General features: G+C 39.0%; 1 protein-coding gene across 1 annotated transcript in view; it reads right to left on the bottom strand.

Moving 5' to 3' along the window:
* The window catches only part of tgfbr3 (transforming growth factor, beta receptor III), an 89,714-nt gene that overhangs the window by 8,185 nt on the left and 58,359 nt on the right, over window positions 1-23,170 (bottom strand). Inside the window, exons 7-16 of the mRNA XM_059341102.1 lie at window positions 22,887-23,034; window positions 19,291-19,480; window positions 18,742-19,028; window positions 16,690-16,845; window positions 13,825-13,974; window positions 13,176-13,361; window positions 10,540-10,833; window positions 8,765-8,897; window positions 4,527-4,568; window positions 2,868-2,975 (exon numbers count right to left, since the gene is read on the bottom strand). Coding sequence (XP_059197085.1) covers window positions 2,868-2,975; window positions 4,527-4,568; window positions 8,765-8,897; window positions 10,540-10,833; window positions 13,176-13,361; window positions 13,825-13,974; window positions 16,690-16,845; window positions 18,742-19,028; window positions 19,291-19,480; window positions 22,887-23,034 — 1,694 coding nt within the window. The remainder of the gene's footprint in view (window positions 1-2,867; window positions 2,976-4,526; window positions 4,569-8,764; window positions 8,898-10,539; window positions 10,834-13,175; window positions 13,362-13,824; window positions 13,975-16,689; window positions 16,846-18,741; window positions 19,029-19,290; window positions 19,481-22,886; window positions 23,035-23,170) is intronic.

Here is a 23,170-nt window from a genome sequence, read left to right as displayed (position 1 = left end):
ATTATCTCTTGGCACAGGCAACACTCGCAACTAAATCTCAAAAAAAGTGTCCAACGACATGATACAGAAAACTCCTTTAAAGGCCGTGACATTTCTGAAAACGGCTAATTTATATAGAGAAAAAATATGTGTGTGTTACTAAGTCAGTGGTGGAATGTAACTAAGTACATTTACTCAAGTACTGTACTTTTACTTGTAGTGGATTAATTTCACAGTTTGGTGTTATAATATAATAATATATATATATATATATAAATAATAACTTTATTAACCCTAGAGAGACAGGAAACATGTCATATCGTCTGTGTGAATTGTGGATGAGCAGCATCATATTGTTACACTCAAGTGAAAATTAATCTATTACCACTTGATAAATACTATAGTATGGACCCTAGAATCAAATATAGACTATTTTTATTATCTCTGACTTCAATCTCTGACTGAATTTCATGTGAAACCATTGTATTTTATATGTAGGTCTTTCCAAATTACATTAAAAAAGTTTCAACATGCATTCTGAGAGAACCAATTGAACCATGATCTATGAGAGGTGAAGAACACCATTGCACTAAATATTGATTGAAATGTAATTGAGTTATTAATAAAATGTAAATTGGGATTGGGATTTTTTAGTTTCGGACACTTTTGGATTTTGGATAATCAAACCTTCCCCCGGCTCAAATTGACCCACGAACATTATTGCTGTTCCTGAGAAGGATTAAACTGAGCCTAGTTCCACTGATAACAGTTTGTAATACATCCCATTGATCCTGATCAATCGGCCAAACCGATGACCAAAAACCTGCAAGACTCATGACTTTCCCATCATCCAAATCGGATAATCAGTCGAACTCTAAAAGAGAGATCACAGAACTTATTTGAGAGACCAAGATGAAGAGTCTAAAGCCATGCTAGCAGTTCTGTGATGCTGTACAAAGACACAATGGTGCTTTGAGCTAAATGTTGATGTCAAAGAAATAATGCTAACATGCTGGCATTTAGCAGCTAAACATGCTCATTACAATCACCATCTTAGTTTAGCCTTTTAGCAAGATAGCATTTGCCACTTAGCATTAACACAAAGTGCAGCTGAAGATGAGTGTACGCACCAATTATCATAGGGAGCTGTTCACATGTCACTCAAAACTACAATACTTCACCTCATGGTGGCGCGAGAGGAAAGATCAGAGGGTCACCAAAGTCTTTAGAAAACATCTTTTAGATGCGATGAATGTTGGACGACTAGCATGGCAAATAAGTGGCTAAATGAAGCTAATAGTGCAGTGTTCTCTGTCCTGATAGCCTATCCCACTATCATGGAGTGTGAGTTCACTATTATTTTATAATCTAGTAGCAAGTGTTTGGATTCAGAGCAAATAATGTGTGAAATTTTTTTCCTTGTGAGTTATTCGGCCTGTTTTCACAATCTGTGAGACTTTTTCATGTGTATGTTATTTTACCAATTGAGCAGAGGTGAAGAGCAGATCTCTTGGCAGACATGACTGCAGCCCTGGCAGAGTGCGGACCCACTGTATGTGCCAAGATAATGAGCAAAATGTCAAATAATATACTGCAGGGTTCTTTTTTAAAGAATTTATACTTTTAATTGCCTTATTTGGAATTAAACTGTAATGGACACAAAAGCCCAAATATAATGCCAATGATTAGATGTAACTTTAAAAAAAGTTGTTTTTCTCAAGAGGCCATGATTGTCCTCAGGCCCTGAGGGGATAGACCCAAATCTGTTTTCATGTTTCATCACTCTGTTTAAAATACACTCGGAACTGATATTTTTGGTTGGTTGTTTTTCGGGGATCTACATTCTTGGGGTTTACACGGAACTGCCAATATTACCATGTAAGGTCATTTCAGCTAAAACAGCCAAACACGCCCAGCTAAGGCCTATTTTAATAACGTCAACAGGAACATGTTGTGAAAACTTTCCAGAACTACTATCCTTACACCTGTTTCTCTGTACATGTTCACCTCTAATATCTTTGGAAAACCAGCCAATAAGGCACTCTAGGGAACCCATAAAGCCGAACAAGTGGCTTTCTAAAAAGGAGCCAGGACCAATATTGTGACAAAGATAAGGGCACTTAAATCTGACAGCTGATCTTTTTGGTAAACACTTGTCGACGTGACTTAGCATGACTGGAACGGTTTGTAAGAGATCTTTGCTACATTCACGACTATCAGGGGGGATGATTTACTGATCCAACCATTTAACACTGACTGTGAGCTTCTTCCAAACTTAAACACTCACATTGTTGTTTCTGAAAGCCCCCGACTTCTAAAACTCAAACATCCTGACCACGTTTATGAAAGACGTCCATGGTGAAGGCATCAGCCACGGGGTAACAGGTCAATGGCATGGCAGATCACCAGTCAAGCAGTCAGGTCAGCGAGAACAGGGCAGCTCTATGCAGCGGTGAACTCAGAGGGCTGCTGGGAGCGCACTTCCTCCCCGGGGTCGGCCGGGGTCAGCATGCTCGGGACGATGGGGAAGATCTTGGCATCTAATGGACAGATTGTGTGTCTTTTCCTGTGAGGGCCGCTAAACCCAACAAGGGGAATTTCCAACTCGTCTCCAGCCATTGTACTGAGAATATTCGCTGACCACCCCGCAGCTCCCAAAACATTCAAAGGCAGGAAAGAGAAGAGCCCTCGCTGCTGACCAACAGGATATATTTACAGTAGAGAAGTCAATCTGTTATTGTGAACTGGCCTCTGTCAGCAGCAGGATGTTTGGCATTCCCAGCGGCACATTTCTGGCACCGAGACGTACGGACATTCCTCTGCATCTAATCTTTTCATTAATGCAGAGAGGTGAGCCGGGGCCGTGGAGCAGCAGGTAAAGGACCTACCTGTGTGTGAGTAGATAAACCAGAGGGCTCCGGTCAACAGAGCACCGATCACGAAGGCTGCAAAGGCGATCCCCACCACCGTCGGAGTGTCCAGCACATACACCGGGCCTGAGAACAAAGCAGCACACAGTTCATATATGTGGACACATAACCATGGATTCCCATAGCATTCAAAATCAAATACATTATAAGATAAGATAAGATATGGCTTAATTTATTCCGCAGTGGGGAAATTTTGTTGCCACAGCAGCTCAAGATACAGACACATAGATATGAAGACAGAATACGAATATAGAAAATAAGACATATTCTATATACATTATATACACACATTTCTGCTGTTTGGCATTTACTATTAATATATATTTTTTGTGCTTGTTTTTGTTTTCCTGAAAGTACTTTGCATTTTACAGATATTGCATGTTAAATAGGTTAAATAAGCCTTTTTGCATGTAGTAGTATGAACATCAATGAATAAATATTTTTAAATATATACAGAGATATAGACAGTATAGTATAATTGGTATAGGACATATATAATAACATGAACAATCTGTGTGTAAATGAGCTAAAAATATGTTAAATAATAATAAAAATAATAATAATAATAATAATAATAATAATAATAAAGTAATATTTCACTATTTCTGGGTTCAACCGATTCTTTAACACATAGACATTCATAATGTCATATTCATCTATCCTGAACACTTTGGGCACAATTCATATACATAGACATATGTAAATAAAGAAGAGGAGTAACTGTGTGTTCGCACCAAACACAAAGCAAATTCCCACCTTGTGTTACCCGTGTAGCGTGAAAAGTGGGATCACATTTGTGTTTATTTGTGTCATTCGTGTGAGATGCTGCTATTTCTCTCCATCATCAGCCATGGAAGTCCAAAAAATAAAAAATTCAGACATTGTCATGTCTGAATTAATAATAATAATCATCCAGAGATTGCATACAGCTTGTTGATTTTCACCGCCTTCTCCAGGAACTGCATATGGATGACTGCGGCTACAGTGCTAATACATCATTACGTATCAAAAATAAACACATTTTGCTGTGATTTAATCTCTATTAAATAGATCAAATATACGCCGAAATAACAACATTATGATGCTACACTCTGGCACACTGTGAATTTTCTTGATAGAACTTATAGGTCCATTGTCTGTGTAAATGTTGTGCCCATTGTTGTTGTCTGCTTGCACTATTTGTTGTATATTATCTGTTGTGTGTTATATTTTTACTTGCACATTTGGAGTATGGGGAAATGCAATTTCAATCATCTGTGTTACTACCTGTTGCATTTTTGGTTGACAATAAAGTTGACTTTGACTTTGACTTGATGTGTAAAAAGTCTGAATTCATGCATTGTCAGGTCCGTCCGCAAGACAGATAAGCAAACAACTTTTAAAATGCTTGTTTTCTGGATGGAGTTCGGATTGCTCAAGGCAATGCAATTCAGGAGAGTCTAAACACTGACTTTCACAACACACTCACGCAAATATTAGTTTGACTGGAAAGATGCAGAATTAATTTGCGCCGAGTGACAAGAATGACACAAAATCTGCAGATTTTTTTTGCATTGACTTTGTATGTAATGCATCTGGTATGAACACACCATAGGACATTTAGAATAAATAACTTACCATCAGGGGGATCCACTCCCGGTGCCGTGTGCGAAGGAGTAACTGCAAAATAAAATAAAAACAAATAATGTCAGTTTGACCATCATAGTAATTGATGTACAAAATACATTATTAATTTTAATTAATCGTCCGAGTCAGGCCAGAGGATCAGCAGATGACTGATATTGTCCTGTGTTGATAAGCAATTCTCTGAGGTATGTGACACAGAAACCTGAACCAGAAAGAGAGCAGCTATTCAGTCAGCTGACAGCGTCCGAAAGGATGAACCTACTGACTCTGACCAGTTTATTTCAAGCCATCTGGAAGGCCTTGTAATGATGTTTTTTTTTTAAAAACAATACAAAGGCGCTTGTGTATGGGCAAACTCAAGAGGCGAGCCTGGTGCAAGTCCAAGACTCCGGCACAATGGGTGCTATTCTTGGACAGAACACCTTTGAGTTTTCATTACGCGTAATGGATGATGACAGGCCATCAGAGAGGACTTTAATTTTGGAGGGGACGATGGCCAGAGGACGTCCTCTCTGACACCCACTGCCCCCACCCCGCCAGTGTTATCTGTGGCTTGTTGTGCTAAGACTGCAGAGTGGTCAGTAATGCTTTCAGCCCTACACACAGAAGAGAGAGGAAGCAAAAAACAGACAGCGCTGTATAATCCTGTAAACTCCTGTAAGCAAACATGAATGTACCTTTTCAAAAACCGCCTTTATGTGTGTGGGGAACTATGCCCTGCTGGGCGTCTGTCAGGTCTTGACTTTTTGTTCGCTATTTTAACAGAACCAGACAGCAGCCCCGAAAGTTAAACTCATGACATGTTTGCAGCTTTAAGCCGTTGCCAGAGTTGGAACAGTTCTGATATCTCTGTGAACGTCATTTGTTTATGCAAGTTCTCTTGCTATGGAATGAGAGAGCATGTTTGTGTTAACCTCTCCCCACACAGCACACAAACTGCTGAAGTCGCCTCTGCAGGATGCATGACACTGGTTGTTCATACTTTTCAAGCACAACTGATAATATACAGTGGTTTCATATAGTTACACAGAGTTCACACATAATTCTCTTGAGTATAAATCAAAAGTGTGGATGATTTATAGTTTTTTAATGGCCACAATCTGGTGAGGCGTGAATCCAAACTCATGTACAAGTAGAAACATCATTTTTCTTTTGAGTTTAAAAACGATTAGTTCAAGTTTACCGATACATTTAATGATAAAGTACATTTCTTGACACTTGGCCAGTGAATACAGCAGTTCATAGGGAGCATCAATAATCCTCATTCAGCACGTTTTAAGATGATACATCATCACAGATATCTATCACTGAAATCAGCTTCTTAGAATAATGAACGACAAGTTTATCTTACACACTGCAGTTTCAACTTGTCCAATATGTTTTATACAATATCCTGGTATTAAAAGTTTTCTTTTAAAGCAGATTCAATTTCACTCATTTTAATTTATAAACCAAACTTATTATAGCTTTTCTTCTTATCCTCCCTTTGCAACTGAAGTAAAACTGCTTGTACTGGTGTAATAATATAATCCACACTGCCAACCTCTCAAATAAATGATAACTTTTCAGCTTTTTCCTGAATGTAACCAGATGCAATAAATTTTATTGTGAAGCAATAAATCTACCTCTGATGGCAGGCCTTTGAGGCTGCTATGTTTTTCCATGCACCAAGTTGGCCACAAGTGGCCCCCTTTGATTTGTAGATCAAGTTGAGCTCTTTGGGATACTGTCCAGTGCAGAACTGTGGCCCTTGAAAGGCTGCTTGTTTTGTTTGCCATCCCAGCATGAGAGATGCCTTTGTGTTATAAAACACGGCCTTTGAAATACAGTTTTTTTTTCACTGTGTTTATTGCATATTTGTGTTTACTTAATCTGTTCCATGGAAAATAAGCCTGCTGCACTGGCACAGTAGCGTGGGCAGTGCAGTTTGCTGCCTAGTCTGGACTTTAGCTCGTCCAGCTCGCTCATTAGTGCAAGTCTCTGTGCACCAATATCTTCAGCTGCTTCTCGAACATCCACACTGGAACTTCTGTGCTGAAAAGTGACTGCATCCACTGTACACATCTGCCCAGCCGTGAAACCCTATGTCCAATTAAAATGGAATAAGTCCACCCACTTCTTCTCTGCAGGTTTCTGTACCACTCTTGCTTGTCAACCTAGAGCCTGACTGATACTTGATTTTCTGAGCCCCTTGAAAAAAATAATATATTTTTAAATTAAACGAATAAACAAATTAAAATTTTGTTAAAGAGTTGTGGGCGAGGGATATATGTATTGCAATCTGTACTGACCTATCTTACATATTACAAATTAAAGATGTAAAATGCCTTTTGTAATGATGGATACATTTAAAAATGCACATTTTCCATTTTTAATATCTGTATTGAAAATGCTCTTGACAGAAGTTATGGCACATTCTAAATAATAGACAACTATAAACACAATTATAGAGCTAAAGAAGGCATTGGAAATTGATTTTTTTGTTCCAGTTTATATTATATATAAACATATGTTATAACTTTTTGTACTTTATATTAAAGGGGACATATGTTATAATATATAATGTTCACAAAATAAATTATTTCCCCCATAACTACTGTCTGAATATACCTGTATTCACTCTGTATGAAACACATACTTTAGCGCCTGTCTCTTTAAGACCTGCTCTGACTGGTCAGTGTTTCTGTGTTCTCTGCGTCTCTGCACCATCATTGCAGCCAGGGAATGACTGTAGCTGCACTTTTTTTTTACCATCACAGTCTTACAGAAGTCTTGACGGCTCGTTTAAAGACAGTTTCTGACAGGTTGTGTGAACTTCTCAGTGGATTGAGTGTTTTGATATTTTCACAGTATTCATATAGGACCTAGACCTGTTTTATGATCAGAAAATACATGGAAATCTCACTTTTTATCACATGGAACCTTAAAACCAATACTTAGTATTTCACATTATCATTACTATTCTCTCTAATGTTACTTCACTTGCAAACATGGTGTATTTGTGTGTACAGAAGTTTAATGTTTATGTGTATAAATGATAACTTCCGTACTCTCTGCACTATCAAATGTATAATTATAGGAGATTGTAGTGTTTTTAACATGGGGTGTTAAAAAATGTATACTTTTGACAACAATACGTTCTCAATAACCTGGAAAAGGCCAATATCAGCCATGCTGATGTATGAGTAGTGCTCTAGCTCACACTGATTAAAATGATGTGCTTTATATTAAACTCATGAGTCAGTGAAACAGATTCAAACTGACCACAGGTCTCTTGTTGATGTCATTGCTCAGAGGGGATGCTGATTTGAAGAGCTCTGGCAGTCCACCAGAGATTGGGCACTCATGATATCACCCCATCTCAGTTTAGGTCATAATTAGTAAAATGTGACCGTGGTTACCTCAGGCCCCCCCCCCGCCCACATCTGCAGGCTGATCCCTCCCTCTGATCACACTCACAACCCCTGAGACTCCACAAGACATCGAGTAAATGAATGACTGACTAAACAAGTGATGATCGAGGGGCCTTTAGGCTCTGGCTGGACTCCCGAAGCCAACGAGAGGACCTCCACTCCCCTCTTGCACACACACACACACACACACACACTCCTCCCTTCTCCCCCTCTCTAGTGGAAAGGGGGAGGCCACAGTGAAAGTCCTAAGTGAAAACAACTGGAGCTCGGTGCTGTATGACTTCTCTTTTTCCACCTCTCCCTCAGCCTGGACGGGTCCAAAGCAGCCGAACTGGGCCTCAGTGTTAGCACACTCCCCTTTAATGCTGTCAGCCTCATGCTAGTATGTGCACACACCCAAAAACACACTCTTGTGTACTGACATTAATGTAAACAGACATACGCCGAAAGTGCATTCACACGCGCGTGCATACACAATCACACAACACACACACTGCAGTTAATGACGACCAGATGTGGGGAAATGATGTGCAGTGTTCTGTGGTTTGGTCTAATCTCCAAGAATCGGACCAAGCTTTCTCTGGCTCCTTCAAACTCAGACCTGCTTCTCTCTTTACTCCAGTTCTCTTATCACACTTTATATTCAAAACAATGGAAATCTGAGCTTAATTCATAATGTGTAGCGCTGATAAAACCCTAACATGGATGAGTGACAAGAGCTTTAAAGACCCACATGTATGTTATGCAAGTTTAGCTCATGGCAAAAGGTCTAAACAGGCGTAAAATATGTTTTTATTTCATCCCCTCTTAACTAACCTGGGTCAGGTGGTGGACCAGATCCAGATCCATCCACCACAACCAGCGGCTTGGTAGATATCTTGGTGTTCATCATCATTGCCATGATACTGTCCAAAGACATAGAATCACAGGACTCTCTGGGATGTAAGCACTGAGTGGAGAAAAAAAAATCAGATTAATTTACAACAATTTCAGTGCAGAAATGAAAACAAAGAAAGAAAACATGCTGCTCTGTAAAAGGCTTTATGCTCTGGGATTTTTAACAGAAAAAAAGGTTTTACTCAACTTTGGGAAATTTTCTTCTGTCATACCTGTCCTAAAGTATTCACCCGATGTGGCCCTGCCCATGTTAACGTGATGTCACCCAGTGGTTTGTGGACTTCAGTTTCGAAGCCTCAAATATGGCATTTTGGCAGTCAAAATCTTGGCCTATCCCTGTTGTCAAACTGTTTTTGGCAACATCTGGATGTGCAGAGTGGATTGGGAGGCGGAATGACATTCATTTATCAGCTAACACTAGTGGCAGCTAGCTATCCTGGTAAATTTGGTTAATCTAATTGAAAAGCCGACTACTAAGAGTTTCCCTTAGTCCAACTGAACAAGACATTTTTACGCAACCAAAATGTTACAGTTAACTTTAATGAAGTGAAAACACAGTGCGAAAGAGTCAAAGTACAGTAAAAGACAGTAACCCCGCCCGAAATCACTCTGCTTTATTGTCTATTTTACTCTAAATGGGATCATACTTTATAAAATTAACATCATGCTGTATTGAAGAAGACTTAAAACTAACAATTGAGACAATGAAATCTTCATAAAATTTTTACTGAGGTAAGAAATCATGCAAGCAGAAGGCTCATTTTCTCATTGACGTACACACAAACTTCTGCAACCAATGGAGCCACCCCCGACTGGCCATTAGAAAAAATGCAGGTTTATGGTACTTCCACAGTGGCTTCACTTTTCAGGCCTGGTGGTTGCTGCTTGGTTTCAACTAAATTGAATTTGCTCTTCTGTTTTCAAGATTTTCGCCCCCTTCTGGCAGCGTGAGTAATTTCAAAAACACTGTTGACATGTGCTTTTGTATGCCTACCGCTGGTCTCACACAGCCAGCAGCTCCTCACGGCTCCAAAAATATCTGTGCATATTTCCAAATAGACCTTATTTGGATAAACTGATCACATAATATGAACCTAAATTATTACTTTCTTGCTTGAAAGAGCTTTTGTTAAACTTAAAAACAGCTTTTTGGCAAGTAATGGATGATAAAGTTGGATAAAGTAATTGCACTTCCTCTCTAAAACAGAGGTAAGATTACAAAATTGTGTAATATGGAAGCAGCCGAGTTCAGGCAATGAACAAAGTCAATAAACTTGGAATTCAAACAAATGACGAACTCATGAGTCTACACTCGACCCTGATCAGAATCACAATAGAACAATTCGCTTCAACACAAGTCAACCACAACTTAATAACTATTTTTTTTGTGGTGAAAAGAGGTGAAAAAGTGGAGAAAAGCGCTTGTGAGAGTTTGTATGATTTGGACAGATAACACAGTGAGCGAAAAATGAAAATGATGGCCAGACGGATGCTTATTTTGTTCTGCAGCTGGATACTTGGCAAACCTTACATTGATTCATGTTTCCTGCTTAGCTTCGGGTGCAGACCTGATACTGAACTACTACACCCACACCAACACTGATATGACTATATTCCAGTATCGAGATGGAAAAAAAAACTTCACTTAACATGCGAAAGAATAAAAGTCAGTTGGGGAAGATTATACTGCATACCAGCGGTAGTCTTTGGTTGCTCTGGGATCTCTTGGAGCACAGGGACATCTCACAGTGCAGGAAAAGCAGGGATATGTTGAACTTTGAGTTGAAGGTGAAGCTGAAACTTTTCTTCTCCGCCTGTGTGTGAGGGACAGGGAAGTCCCTCTGAGGATAGTACTTGATGGAGTCGTCTGTGGGGCAGACCGTCTCAATGAGAGTGTAGTCTGAGGCCACCCTCGGGTTGGAGTTGGGAGAAATGAAGCAGGATATGATGATGAACCCCAGCTCTGGATCTGTTGCGGTGGATGTGACCTGAAGGGCAAAAAAAAGCATTTATTCTTCCCATTCATGGATCATTTATCATTTGTAATGACAAGCTTCTCATTGTAAGATAGATAGAGGTCATGACTGAGCAGTAATATTGTTTGTTTTAAGAACTCAATGCTACTTTGGTAAGCTAAAAAAGGAAAAAAGAAAATCCCGTAAGTCATTTCAATGGCAACCTTTGTCGAGTTCATGAGTTAGTATCTTTTGAGAAAGTTTATCATTGTTCTGAGATACTTACTTATTACATCAAGACATTATTTTGAAGTTTCTTTACTCATAATTTTGAGAAAAAACATTACTTTCAGAAGACCTGTCATTATACTGAGATACTAACTTATTATTGTGAGATAAGTTAGTTATTTTGAGGAAAGTTTCTCAATATTCTTTGATACTAAGTCATTTCTTTAGTAGATTTCTCATTATAAGGACTTAGAGGGTATTTTTTTCATCTACATTTTATTTCTTTTGTTTTGCTTTTACTGTCATAGAAACCAGACAAGATCTAAAAGTGGTTATTGAACTTTTATACATCATGTGGACACAAAAATGACTCAACCCTAATGTTGCTCTGTCTGTTGGATGGGTAACAACTGTTTGCTAACATTTGAGCTATTCCAGCTGCAACGAAATTCATCAAGTTGTATTTCAGTCACAGATAGGATGCTTGTAATATCATCCCTAACCACAACCAGGAGTTATTATTCCTCCTCTTTCCTTCTTTTGGGTAGTCAGTGATAGTATCCTTCTTGAAAGGTTCAGAATTACACAGAAAACCCTTGTAAGGAGCTGGCTCCACGTCCATGCTGTTAGTGAAACATGTCCTGCTGATATGATCATAAATCATCCTGTCAAAGCCCTCAGAGTAGGAGTGTCTGCCATCTCTTACATGACCTCATAATTGTGTTATGAAACAAGGATTTTGAGCCAGCCAGACAGAATACAGAGACACGTAGAGAGGAGTTACAAAGAACATGAGGGGTGGAAGTGAGTATTAGCTTTTTAAGCCCCAAACTAGACAAAATACAAATTGACCTTGTGCATGCCACACCAAGAGATCAAAGCAGGAAGAGTGAAAGGCCCAGACAGAGAGTACACAGAGCACAGTTTTCTCACTAAAGTTTTAATTCAGGAACAAAAACACAAGTTGCATAAGGAGGCATTCACATCTGAGCTGTTTAGTTAGGGTTAGGGTGCGTTTGTCGGTAAGTCCGTTTGTTTTTTTGCTGGTGTGAATGCTCAGATGAACTCTGGTGTGGACCAAAAAATCGAACTTGGGTCCGCTTAAAGAATGGGGATTTCGCTTCACTTCGCAGTTCAGTTCACTGCAGGTGAGAACGCAGTCCGAATCAAAGGAAGGAAGTGAACCAAGTTTGAGAATCAAGATCAGGCACCGACAGTAGCAGGCTTGAAAAATGTCTCATGGACAGACGTGGTCTAATGATGAAGTAAAGGCCTATATCGAAATATGGTAATACCATCACAGAACACAGTAGCTTGGGGCTACACACAAAAACGACAAAGTCTTCAAATTATTTAGCAACAGAATGGTGGCTAATGGATTCAATTGAACAATGGAGCATGAAAATGAAAAAACTCCAACAATACATTAAAGTCTGTGACTTGCTTTGAAAAAGTGTCAGCTCTTATCAGCTAACACTAGTGCTAGCTAGCTAGCCTGGTAAGTAATGGTCATCGTTATTCAAATTGAAAAGCAGACCACTAAGAGTGTCTTTTAGTACAATTGAACAAGACATTTTTATGCAACCAAAAAGTTACAGTTAACTTTAATGAACTGAAGACACAGTGCGAACGAGTCAAAGTTCAACAGACAGTGCACTGTGGAAGCGATCCGTCAATCATACAGTAACTCCGCCCTAATGCACTCTGCTTTATAGTCTATTTTACTCTAAATTGGACCATTATTTATACAATTATTAGACTTAAAGAAGACTTGAAACTAACAATTGAGACCATAACATCATCATAAAAATGTTATTGAAGTAATAAATCATGTGAGCAGAAGGCTCATTTTCTCATTGATGTTCATACAAACTTTTGCTGATTTAAGAGCTGATATCTAGCCATTTTTAATGGTTTTCTTGATAAGGATTTTGGTAATTATCTAGAAAACCATGGAAAATGGCTAGATATCATCTCTTAAATTAAACTCTTATGAGCTATTGTTGTTATCATTATATTTGTCCAAACAAATGTACCTTTAGTTGTACCAGGCATTCAAATGAACAAGAAATTGAAGATAAAAAGGGTGGTGTAATATATTTTTCCATGACTCTATATTGATAATTTATTAGGAATGCAAAGCATACCTCCACAAAGACTTGCTGCTTTGGTGAAACAGTGTAGAAGGCCTGACGTGAGGGGTTGTTGAACGGCAGCGTGTTGTACAGCTCCATGTTAAACGTCATGTTGCTGACCGGTTGCCTCCCCGGTCCTGGTACAATCCTGGGAAGAGTTGCTGAGCTTTCCTGGTTCTTTCGGTACGTGCAATTGAACTAGGAGAAGGAGACAAAGCCAACACAAATATCAGCAGGGATCTGACATCTGATTCCACTGCTAAAACCCTCATCCTTCATGACTGTGTGCCATTGTTTGACCACTTTAAGATGGATCAGAGAAAGGGGAAGGGACATAAGAGATACTGTATAAACAAGAACAATAAGTGGGAGACAAGGAATGGATGAGACAAAGGAAAATAAGTTGAAGAAGATGGAGAAACTTCAAAATGGAAAATGTCAGGTCAAGTTCATAAAACAGACATCATGGAAAGACGGAGAGATTGCAGGAGCCAGATGCGTCTTTATGCACACCAAGGGACTCTGGGAAATGGAGTTTCTTCCAACTCGGCATGATTTACATAGAGATGTAGATGATCATTGGTCTTGACTTGTCATCTTTGAGCCTGCAATGAGATGCAGCTTTCACAGAGACGGAACCGCAATGATCCCGCTGTCTTACCACGATGACGGACTGGTGCTCTGCGGGCTCCGTGAACCTCCTCTCTAACTCCACTGGGTCCCTTGGGAACAGCACGTCTCCAGATTCCAGATCCTCATCATCCTGCGGCCCGCCACTCCCATCTTTAGTCTCAGCATGACTTATCAAAACCTGCAATCCAAAGAGGATTCCGTTACTCTTAAAACCTGAGCCACATCAGTTAGTAAGTGAAAGGAAAACCTTCACAAAAGTCCTTTCCAGACATTTTTTTTTTTTAAACAGATCCAGTTGTGTTGCTTAATTCAGGGTGCTCAGAAAGCCAAAGGCACAGAGATTCGAATCTTTAAGAAGGAGTTGCCAAAACATTCTGCAACCCATGAGTTGGATTTAAAAATGTGGGAATGTCCTGTGGTTTCAGCAGTGGGACTCATCCTGGACAAAAACATAAAAACATACTTTTAATTTCTCAGCGGAGCGGAAGAATGTCAGGGGTCTGACATGAGTACACGCTGCTTTTGAGAGAATTCTGATTGAATGAGGTGAGAGGACAACTCAATGACATTAGTGTTCCTCTCAAGTCTACACCAAATTAGTTTGTTGACCTGCCATCTGTGCCGCCGCGGAATTAAATCAACATGTCACAAGACGGGAGAAACAACAGCCAAAACAGATTATCTTTGATGTGTGAGACCCTAGACAATGAAATTTTATCTCTTTTGACAAGAGGTCAGAGGTTATCCCTGCATCCAAGTGCAAACACAAAAGACGACCTTGGACGTGAGCCCGGGTTTTCAATCTGCATTGGACAGAAAATGTGTTGTTCTAAATTTCCCCCACAAAAGACCTCAAAAGGTTTGGGAGGAAGTGATTCATCTTTGCTTGTTAGAACAAACACGCTGAGTGAATGCATTCCATTATAATGAAGACAACTGAATCCCATAAAAACACTCCCACTCTGTTCACCATTACATGAAAATGTATTTTAACTTCATCATGTTTTTTAAAAAAAGGGCTGAAAACAATTTGTGGGAAATATGTTTATGCTTTAAGACTCTGAGTGGGAGTTTCCTTTCACAAACTGACATCTCTGAGCTGATGTTGCTAGGAAACATGTCAACTTCTGTAATGGTCTACTTGGAGCACGTCAATGTTTCCCTCTTTTCAACAAACCCACAAAACCTTGGTTACATATCATCAGTGATTTAAAACATTTGAAATCCACTCAGAAAATAGAAGCTGTGCAAACTAATGTTTCCTCTCTGAAAAGACAGAGTAAATAGGGTAGGTGGTTAAATTAGCTACAAGGAGTTTTAAATGGTTTTGGAACCTTTTGCAATTTAGAAAAACAACATAAAAAATAAGATGCATCTTTCACTTGCTTCCAAAACAAATGCATGCAAGAGTCATGGTCGCTAAAAAAATAATAAAAAATAAAAAACCCCTCTTCTTCATTTGCTCTTCTTCTTTAGCACATTGCGCTACACTTATATAGCACTCCTGTAGCGGTTACAGTTGGCTCTTAAAAGTTAAACACTTACTTGATTCCTGTGTTCTAAGGCTTGTATCATCAAGGTTGAATGCACTTACAGTGACAATTAATGTAATGTAATGTAACAGCCAGATCAAGATCTTTCAGGGTCTCTGCAGGTTTCAGCAAGTCAAATTTAAGACTTTTAAAGACTTTTTTAACACTATAATGAATACAATTTAAGACCAATTTCACTTCCATACTGGCAAAAAATTGTTCGTTCTGGAGCCACAAATCGTTTAACTTTTACGTACCCATCTTACACAAGTAATTTGGCTTTGCTGTGGGCTTTCGTTAATTTTTTTCCACTGCTATGAACAGCACACTAACTGGTCGTGCTCGATAAATTGTGACCGGGCTGCACAGGTACTTAGATCCGTTTTGTAGTTATGTTAAAGCGTCCTCAAAAATCGAAACATTTCAAAGCGAGACTGAAGTTTATGCATATTTTGTTATAAATAAAAGCAACGTTAATACATTTTTGAGACCATTCAAAATCATATTTAAGACATTTTATGAGATTTTAAGAGAATTTTTGACATTTTAAGGCCTTAAATTCCAAGTATTGGATTCTAAGACGTTTTAAGACTTTTTAAGATACCGCGGATACCCTGTCTTTACAACACGAGGTAGGGAAGCTCATGGAAGTACTACCACTTTTGTATAAAGGGCGCGCCAAAATCAACACAAAATGAAAGTTTCTTGTAGCTGCTTTAAGCAGTGGTGAACAACCCCAGATGGTTAACTGCCTGTGTTGGAATTCGAGGAATTAGATTTTTAGTGCCCCATCACATATGATACTGTCAAATAACAACACTGATTCCTAAAAAGTTCAAACTGCTAAACTTTGTAAAATACACTCTGAATTTTGAATTTGGCACATTCTGTCTTTATATATGTTTTACTCAACTCTTTTGGAATCGGGGTTATACAGACACCAGTTAAAACTAAAATTGTACTCCCCTGGAAAACAGTAATGCTGATGTTGAGGGTGCTATCATTGCAGATAAATGAAAATAACTTGAATATATTCTTATTGGTAAGTACACAAGTCAAACATAACACCAAATATGCTAATTTCTTTGCCAAAAATAAAGAAAAGCAGTCAACATTAAAGGTATACTATGCAGGATTAAAACCAGCTGCCTAAAAAATACAAATATCATTGAGCCGGGAGACGGGGACAAGTTTTAATGTTATGTTTACTGTAAGCTACAATTCCTGTATAGTATGCCTTTAAAACTTCTTTCTTTGTTTCTACATTATAACCTAGGAGGCAATTTTTCAAGATTCAGGTAAACAAGCTATAATGGCATGACTTGTTTCCACTAAAATGTAATAATAGGTATAATACTCACAGAGTTGATGTGGAGGGCCATTGGGCTCCCCTGCATGGGGAACACAGTGGTCTGACAGCCAGTCAGAGAGGTTTCCAGCGTGTAGTGGGTGGCATTCACTGTTGCTTTGCAGGCTTTGTCTTGCAGGGTGAGGTTGGCATGAGTGAACCCATTCGCCTGAGGAAACATCAAAAAATGGCATAGCATTGGATGAAGATCAAAAAACTTTTCATTTTATTAACTCATTTTCAAAATTGAAAAAGAAAAGTGTAATGGTTGTGTGAGACTTTGAGTTCCCAGGAATAAACAAATCCCACAAGGTGGTCTAGCTCCAGCCCCAGCTTCTCCTAATTACAGTCTATGCCAGTTTCCATTCTGTGATGTGGGCTGTTCAGACGCCAAATGTTGGGAAACGTCCTGCTTGCTTCAATGTCAGCATGTGTGTAACAGGGACACTGACGTTTAAATCAAAAGTGTTAGAAAAACGAAAACATTTTCCATTGTATTCGCCAGTATTTCTGTTTATTTTACTCTTGTAGAACTGAAACTTAAATCAGGTTATCTTTGTCAGCAGGGAAAACTGACATCTGCAGCTCAAGGCCCACAAATTAATCTACAAGTAAACTTTAGACTTAGATAGTTTCTTCATTTGCTTTCATTATTATACCGACCACTGTGGTATAACACAGTGCACAGTTTGTGTTGGCTATTTTTAATCACAGTGCAGAAAACATTCATTCAGGCCCCTAATTGGTCCTGACACTGGTATTCTCTTTGGGGGTCCTCCATGTTTGTTGTTTTCTGCTCTTCTGGTCACAATTTGTCACATCAAGTCTGTGTCGCAAGAGCAGAGATGTTAAAACTAAATATCCAAAAAAGCTAAATGTGACTGATCGGACCATGAAACAATCTCAAGATGTGCAACTTGAATGACATTTCAAATAAGCGATGGCAATGGATTAATTGTGGCTAGGAAACAAAGCCTTTCATTTGTTTTGTTCTTTGCTGGAATAAATATTTATTAAGCATTGAATATGAGAAAAAGCTGTTCCTTTTGTCTTGTTAAAGTGCGACTTCAGACAAGGGTTAAAGTATGTAAAATAACTGATGAATGAATACAGATTAAGAGCCTGTTGTGCACCAAAATCTGCTGATAAGTGTAGAAAGTGTCTTTTATATTGTTGCCCAGCTTGTTGGTTTGTAACTGGCAGCGGCTCACACAGCGGCTGTGGTTGTGGAAGTTTCACTTTTATTTTATGGCTTTTAATTGGCTTTTTGAAATTGTAATCTAACATCAGTATAATCAAAGTCAGACACTTTAGGGAACATTGTTGCTTAATTGATTAGCTGAGTGACAGAAAATGTATTAAATATAAAAATAAATAAATAAAAACAAATTACTCTTTATAAAATACTGTTCCTGGTTAGAGCTTTAATCTGCTTACTCTTCCCAGTTTAATATAATTATAAAATCAATAACAAAATGTATAAATAAACAATTTTGGCAGTACATATTTTTTGAGTTAAAACAAATTAATTTGATTTTATTCAATTATTTTACTTCTAATCTCATACTACTTGTAACTGCCTCTTCATATATTTATTACAATTATTATCATTCTTTTTACTTCACTATTTATCTACATTTATTTCTGTTTTTTACTGCTGTGACAAATAAATACATTCAATATTCAAAATCATTATTTATAAAATACTGTTGCTGGTTAGAGTTTTGATCTGCTTGCTCTTCTCAGTTTAATATAATTAATACAAATGATTTATAATTTAACTATTTAACTTGAACTATTTAACTTCTAATCTCATACTACTTGTAAATACCTCTTAATATATTTATTATTATTATTATTATCATCATTCTTTTTACTTCTCTATTTATCAGCATTTATTTCTTAATCCTACATTTTCTCTCTGGAAATCAATAAAGGCTTATCTTGTGTCTTTTTTCTGTTGCATACATTTGGATGTGTGTGATATGTTTTGCATAACGATATGATAAAATTCAACTAAAGTATCTAAAATAATCAACAGTTGTAGGTCATTCTGTCCACTGACCTGCAGGCTGTCTTTCTCGATGCTGACCACCATCCTCGTGTCCTCACAATGCACGCTGAGGCCGACGCTCAGGACGCCCTGATGCTCCTCGGGCTCCCCGTTCTCCCAGGGACGCTCGTCAAGGGAGGGGGGCAGACGCAGGTAGGGCAGGGCGTCGGAAACGGACGGAGGGAAGGGAAAGGGCAGACCGGAGCGCCGAGAAGCGGTTCCCTCTCTCGGATGAGGACTGGAGTCACGCAGGATGGAGAGCTCTGGAGGCAACATGCTCTCCAGAGGATCCACCACATCTGGAAGTCACATATTGTGAGAACCTCATGAGGCTGATTTTACAGGCAGGGAAATTACACAGGACCGCGACTATAAAACCAATTCACAATTTCACGCTAGTTTCTCTGTAACGACTGTGAAAAGTGCAATATTAATCTTGAAAAATTTGCAGCAGCTGCTAAAATTTTACGTGTTGTGCATTTGAACTATAATTTCACTCTACACACTATTTCTATTTCGGCTTCAGTATTATTGAATTCAGAGCAGGTTTCTTCAGTTTACCTTGCTCTCTGAGTCGGATATTGAAGTGGTTAGCCACAGGAGTGCTGGTGTACGACGTGACGGGACTGTAGCCGTGCTCTCCTGCCCACTTGATTAAGGCTTGTGGCCCCAAAGGCAAATGCTGCTTGGGGGACTTTGAAACTTGCATCAGCCTATCCGTATTGGAACTAACACTCACAGTGTCAGAGGCCTGTGGAAAAGACAGCAAAGGTATAATTTATCATCTCTTATTTCATGTTTCCATCAAAAAAATAACACATTTATAAAAGAACATATGTTTAGGTAAGCTCCTTTACGAAACAAAAGACATGATTTATTGTTGCACAGAAATTCAACTTCAAGTACAGTCCTGCTCTCGCTCTGTGTCAAGTGTGAATCATATGTATGAGTGTGAGGTAATGGGCGTGTCGCCGCTCAATCAATGCTGAGAAACCAACATGCTAGTTTGCTCCTAAAAATGTGTGTCTTGCCCTGCAGCATACCCTTCCCGTGTGAGGGAGTTATGATTCCTTCTCACAGCCATTTCCCACACATTCGTGTCTCTTGAGCAACGCCGAGGAGAAGCCGCTCTCTGACAGAAGCAAGGCCTCGGTTTTTACGAGGCTATCATATCACATAAATAGTTGTCACTCTCCCAAACACTGGTTGCACAAGCACAGCATCCTGTGTGCCACATAAAAGTCAACACGTCAGCTATTTGGGGACAAAAATGTCTTTGTGTTTAATCTGAACATCCTTCTGTGGTTTTACATCCACAAACAAGTGGTAAAGGTAACCATTCAAACACACATTCACTGTGTATTTTGGTAACTTGTATACATGTACATGTATTTAGTGTTGAAAAACTTCTAAACAAAAAAATGTAGTAGATAAATTTAAAGATTTTTGGATAAAAAAAAGAGTATCCTGTACAATTATTGTATTTTTTTACCATTACCATGCAAGTAAAATGTGTGGATTGAATGAAGGAAAATCCTCACTGTCCAGCTGTGTTCTCTAAATAGTTTTGTTACTCTTGTGATTAATACTGCGTCTCATCTGTAAAATGTTAAATTGTAAATAATTAATGTAAGGGATTTGAGGCCAGGAAGGACATTTTAACTGTGTACAAATCACTCATTGAATCTGCACTCACCTTAAACGTCTCATCCTGGTTCAACCTCATATCTGTTAAGAATAAATCAAAGCTTTCCCGGATCATTAACCACGGAAGCAAAATAACTGGCCAGACTCAAGCTCCATTATCAGTACTTCACACCCAAGCAGTTGACAGGAGATCAAATCACATTACAAAAGGTCCCACTCACCCCCTGCACAAATCTATCCAATTACTTCCATTGGGCCGCCGTTATAAAGTTCCCCTAGCCAAGAAAACCACTAATAAAAATGGCTTCATTCCCACTGCCAAAACCATCTTAAATAAAAGGTGATGATCCACACATAGACACTTTGCTGCTCTGCACATATAGTATATTGTAATTTTTATCCTGCGTAAATTAACTTCATTTGGTATTTTATTCTGGTTTATAGGAAAACATGACGTCTATTGTCCGAGTTTGCTTTTTGAACTGTATGTGAGCCACGTCTAAGACAAATTTCTGTCATGACAGACAATAAAGTTTTCTGATTTTGATTCTAAAAACTTTTGATCAACCCATTTCAATTTAAGCCCTAAATATAAACTTTGTTTGTTCGTTTCCACTCATTTCCAGTTTAGACTCCAGTCGGAGTACAGATACAGATCAAACAGATGGCTAAACAGATACAGATACAGATACAGATACTGGTTTAATCGCTCATCCCTACTGTTCGTTGAAGATCTGGCCACTAAAGATCAAAAAGTTAAATGATTGGTTGATTAGTTGTTGGACAGATTTGACTTTTTGGTAAATGATAATCATTTCATAATCATTCCTCAAGTAAAAATGCCAGTTAATCTTTGCAAGTTCGTAATGTTATAATTGTTTTAATGTTTTTTTTGTTGTTGTTTTTTTACCATGGTCACCTTCTTGTTTTACATGGTAGCATGGTAGGATTAGCTATTAACACTCGACAAAGTGTTGCAGGTTTTCAGTCATAAACCAAAGTACTGGATGAATAAAAAATGAATGACGGTGCTAGAAGAAAGGTATAGGGATCAGTTATAAAAAAATGATCATAAGGGGGTCACGGAATGTGTGTAGCAAATTGAATGGCAATACACCTGATAGTTGTTTCAATATTTCAGTACAAATGTCTGTCTTGTATTGGTGATAAAAGTCAGGCACTCACCAAAGAGCCACATCCTCTGGGGACCATGAATGTCAGTAAAAAATGTTACGCCAATCCATCTGATATTGGATATTTCAGTCTAGGCCAAAGTGGTCAGACTGACCAACAGGCTGACATTGCCATCCATAGAGCCATTTATAGTGATACACATTCCTGAAATAAAGTGCTGTATTGCTGTACAGTGTTTAGAAGGAATAAGAAAACACAAATGTGTTGGCAACCCCCACCAGAGGCATTTCTGTAGAATGCATTTGTGCTGATGTAAGTACCATAGGCTCTGACCTGGCATCACACTCACACAACCTGACTAGCTTACTGTACAGCAGTGACCAGGCAGCTGTACAAACATACGGCGCCTGGCAATAGTGCAGCGTCATGGCTGCAGCAGCCCTGCAGGAGTATCGGCATTACAAAAGTGAGGAAACCCAGAATGCCTTGCACACCTCCAGTGAAATCAGTACGGGGTTAGCGGCAGCAAACTGATGAGCAAGTCCATAAATACCAAAAGTGACCACACAAATAAAATATATATTTTTTAGTGCACAACATAAGTGAGTCTGTTTTGGTTTAAATGCACTGATTTATTTACTCTGGAGAAAGATGAGGTTTAAAATTCCATCCCTGGAGCAAATACAGCAGCTGGAGAACTGCCAATTCCCCATCAGCATGATCTACAGTTAAACTATTCTTCCAAAGTGTACATAGGTGTCATATTCTTATAGTTCCTAAGGGTCCTGAGAGACTTGAGTAACACAAATGAAGATTTAATATCAAAACGTTGTACTCGTACTCAGCGTTGATATGTATAAAACCACATTTCTGAGTAAAGGGCATTCTGATATATGGCAGTAATTAGCCAGTGTTTGTCTTTGGTGTGTGGCGAGGAGGTCCTAACAGCTCGCAGCTTGCCTGAAGCCAGTGCTGCTCATTATTCACTTTGTGACTGATGGGGAGCAGCTCAGGCTCTATGTGCAGCTGAACTACTGCAGTAGCCTTAGCTAAAAAGAATAAAAAAATATGTGATGCCCCCACCACTGGCTGTCTGAATGTGATGACAATCCCTGGAGCTGCCACGATGAAATTTCACAGTTCCTCCTAACCTGTTATCCCCTCCCTCTCCTGCAGCGGGGACCAGGCGCCAATTCAACACACATTCTGAGGTGACAAATTCTTTGGTCAGTGGTGAAAAGTGATGACATTTCTGTCTGACTCATGAGCCACTGTGATGTGTGATAAGACGATATAACATCTCAGCGGTGAAGTCTGTAAAGGGAGAAAAAAAAGATGTTCCTGAATGAAAAGCTTTTGTCATGTTGCAAGCTTACCACTACATCCAGCTTGCCAATCACACTGTGGGCCTTGATGACCCAGTTGACAGACTTGGCGCACTTGAGCAGCAGGACGACGTCACGATTTAGCGGGGCATCGTCCTCCAGAGGCCGTAGATCCACTATGACATCCACCTGGAAAGCACTGCAGAGAGAAAAATAATTTTGGACAGTTAGGTCTACGTAGTGTTATCTGTGTCTGGCCAACTAATTAAAAAGCTGGACGCGTTCCCAGAAAAAAAGCATACATGTGCACTACAGACCAGATAGCACTGGAGTGA

This window comes from Centropristis striata, chromosome 9, assembly GCF_030273125.1.
Source record: "Centropristis striata isolate RG_2023a ecotype Rhode Island chromosome 9, C.striata_1.0, whole genome shotgun sequence".
NCBI lineage: Eukaryota > Metazoa > Chordata > Actinopteri > Perciformes > Serranidae > Centropristis > Centropristis striata.
This window is presented reverse-complemented; position numbering and strand designations above follow the sequence as displayed.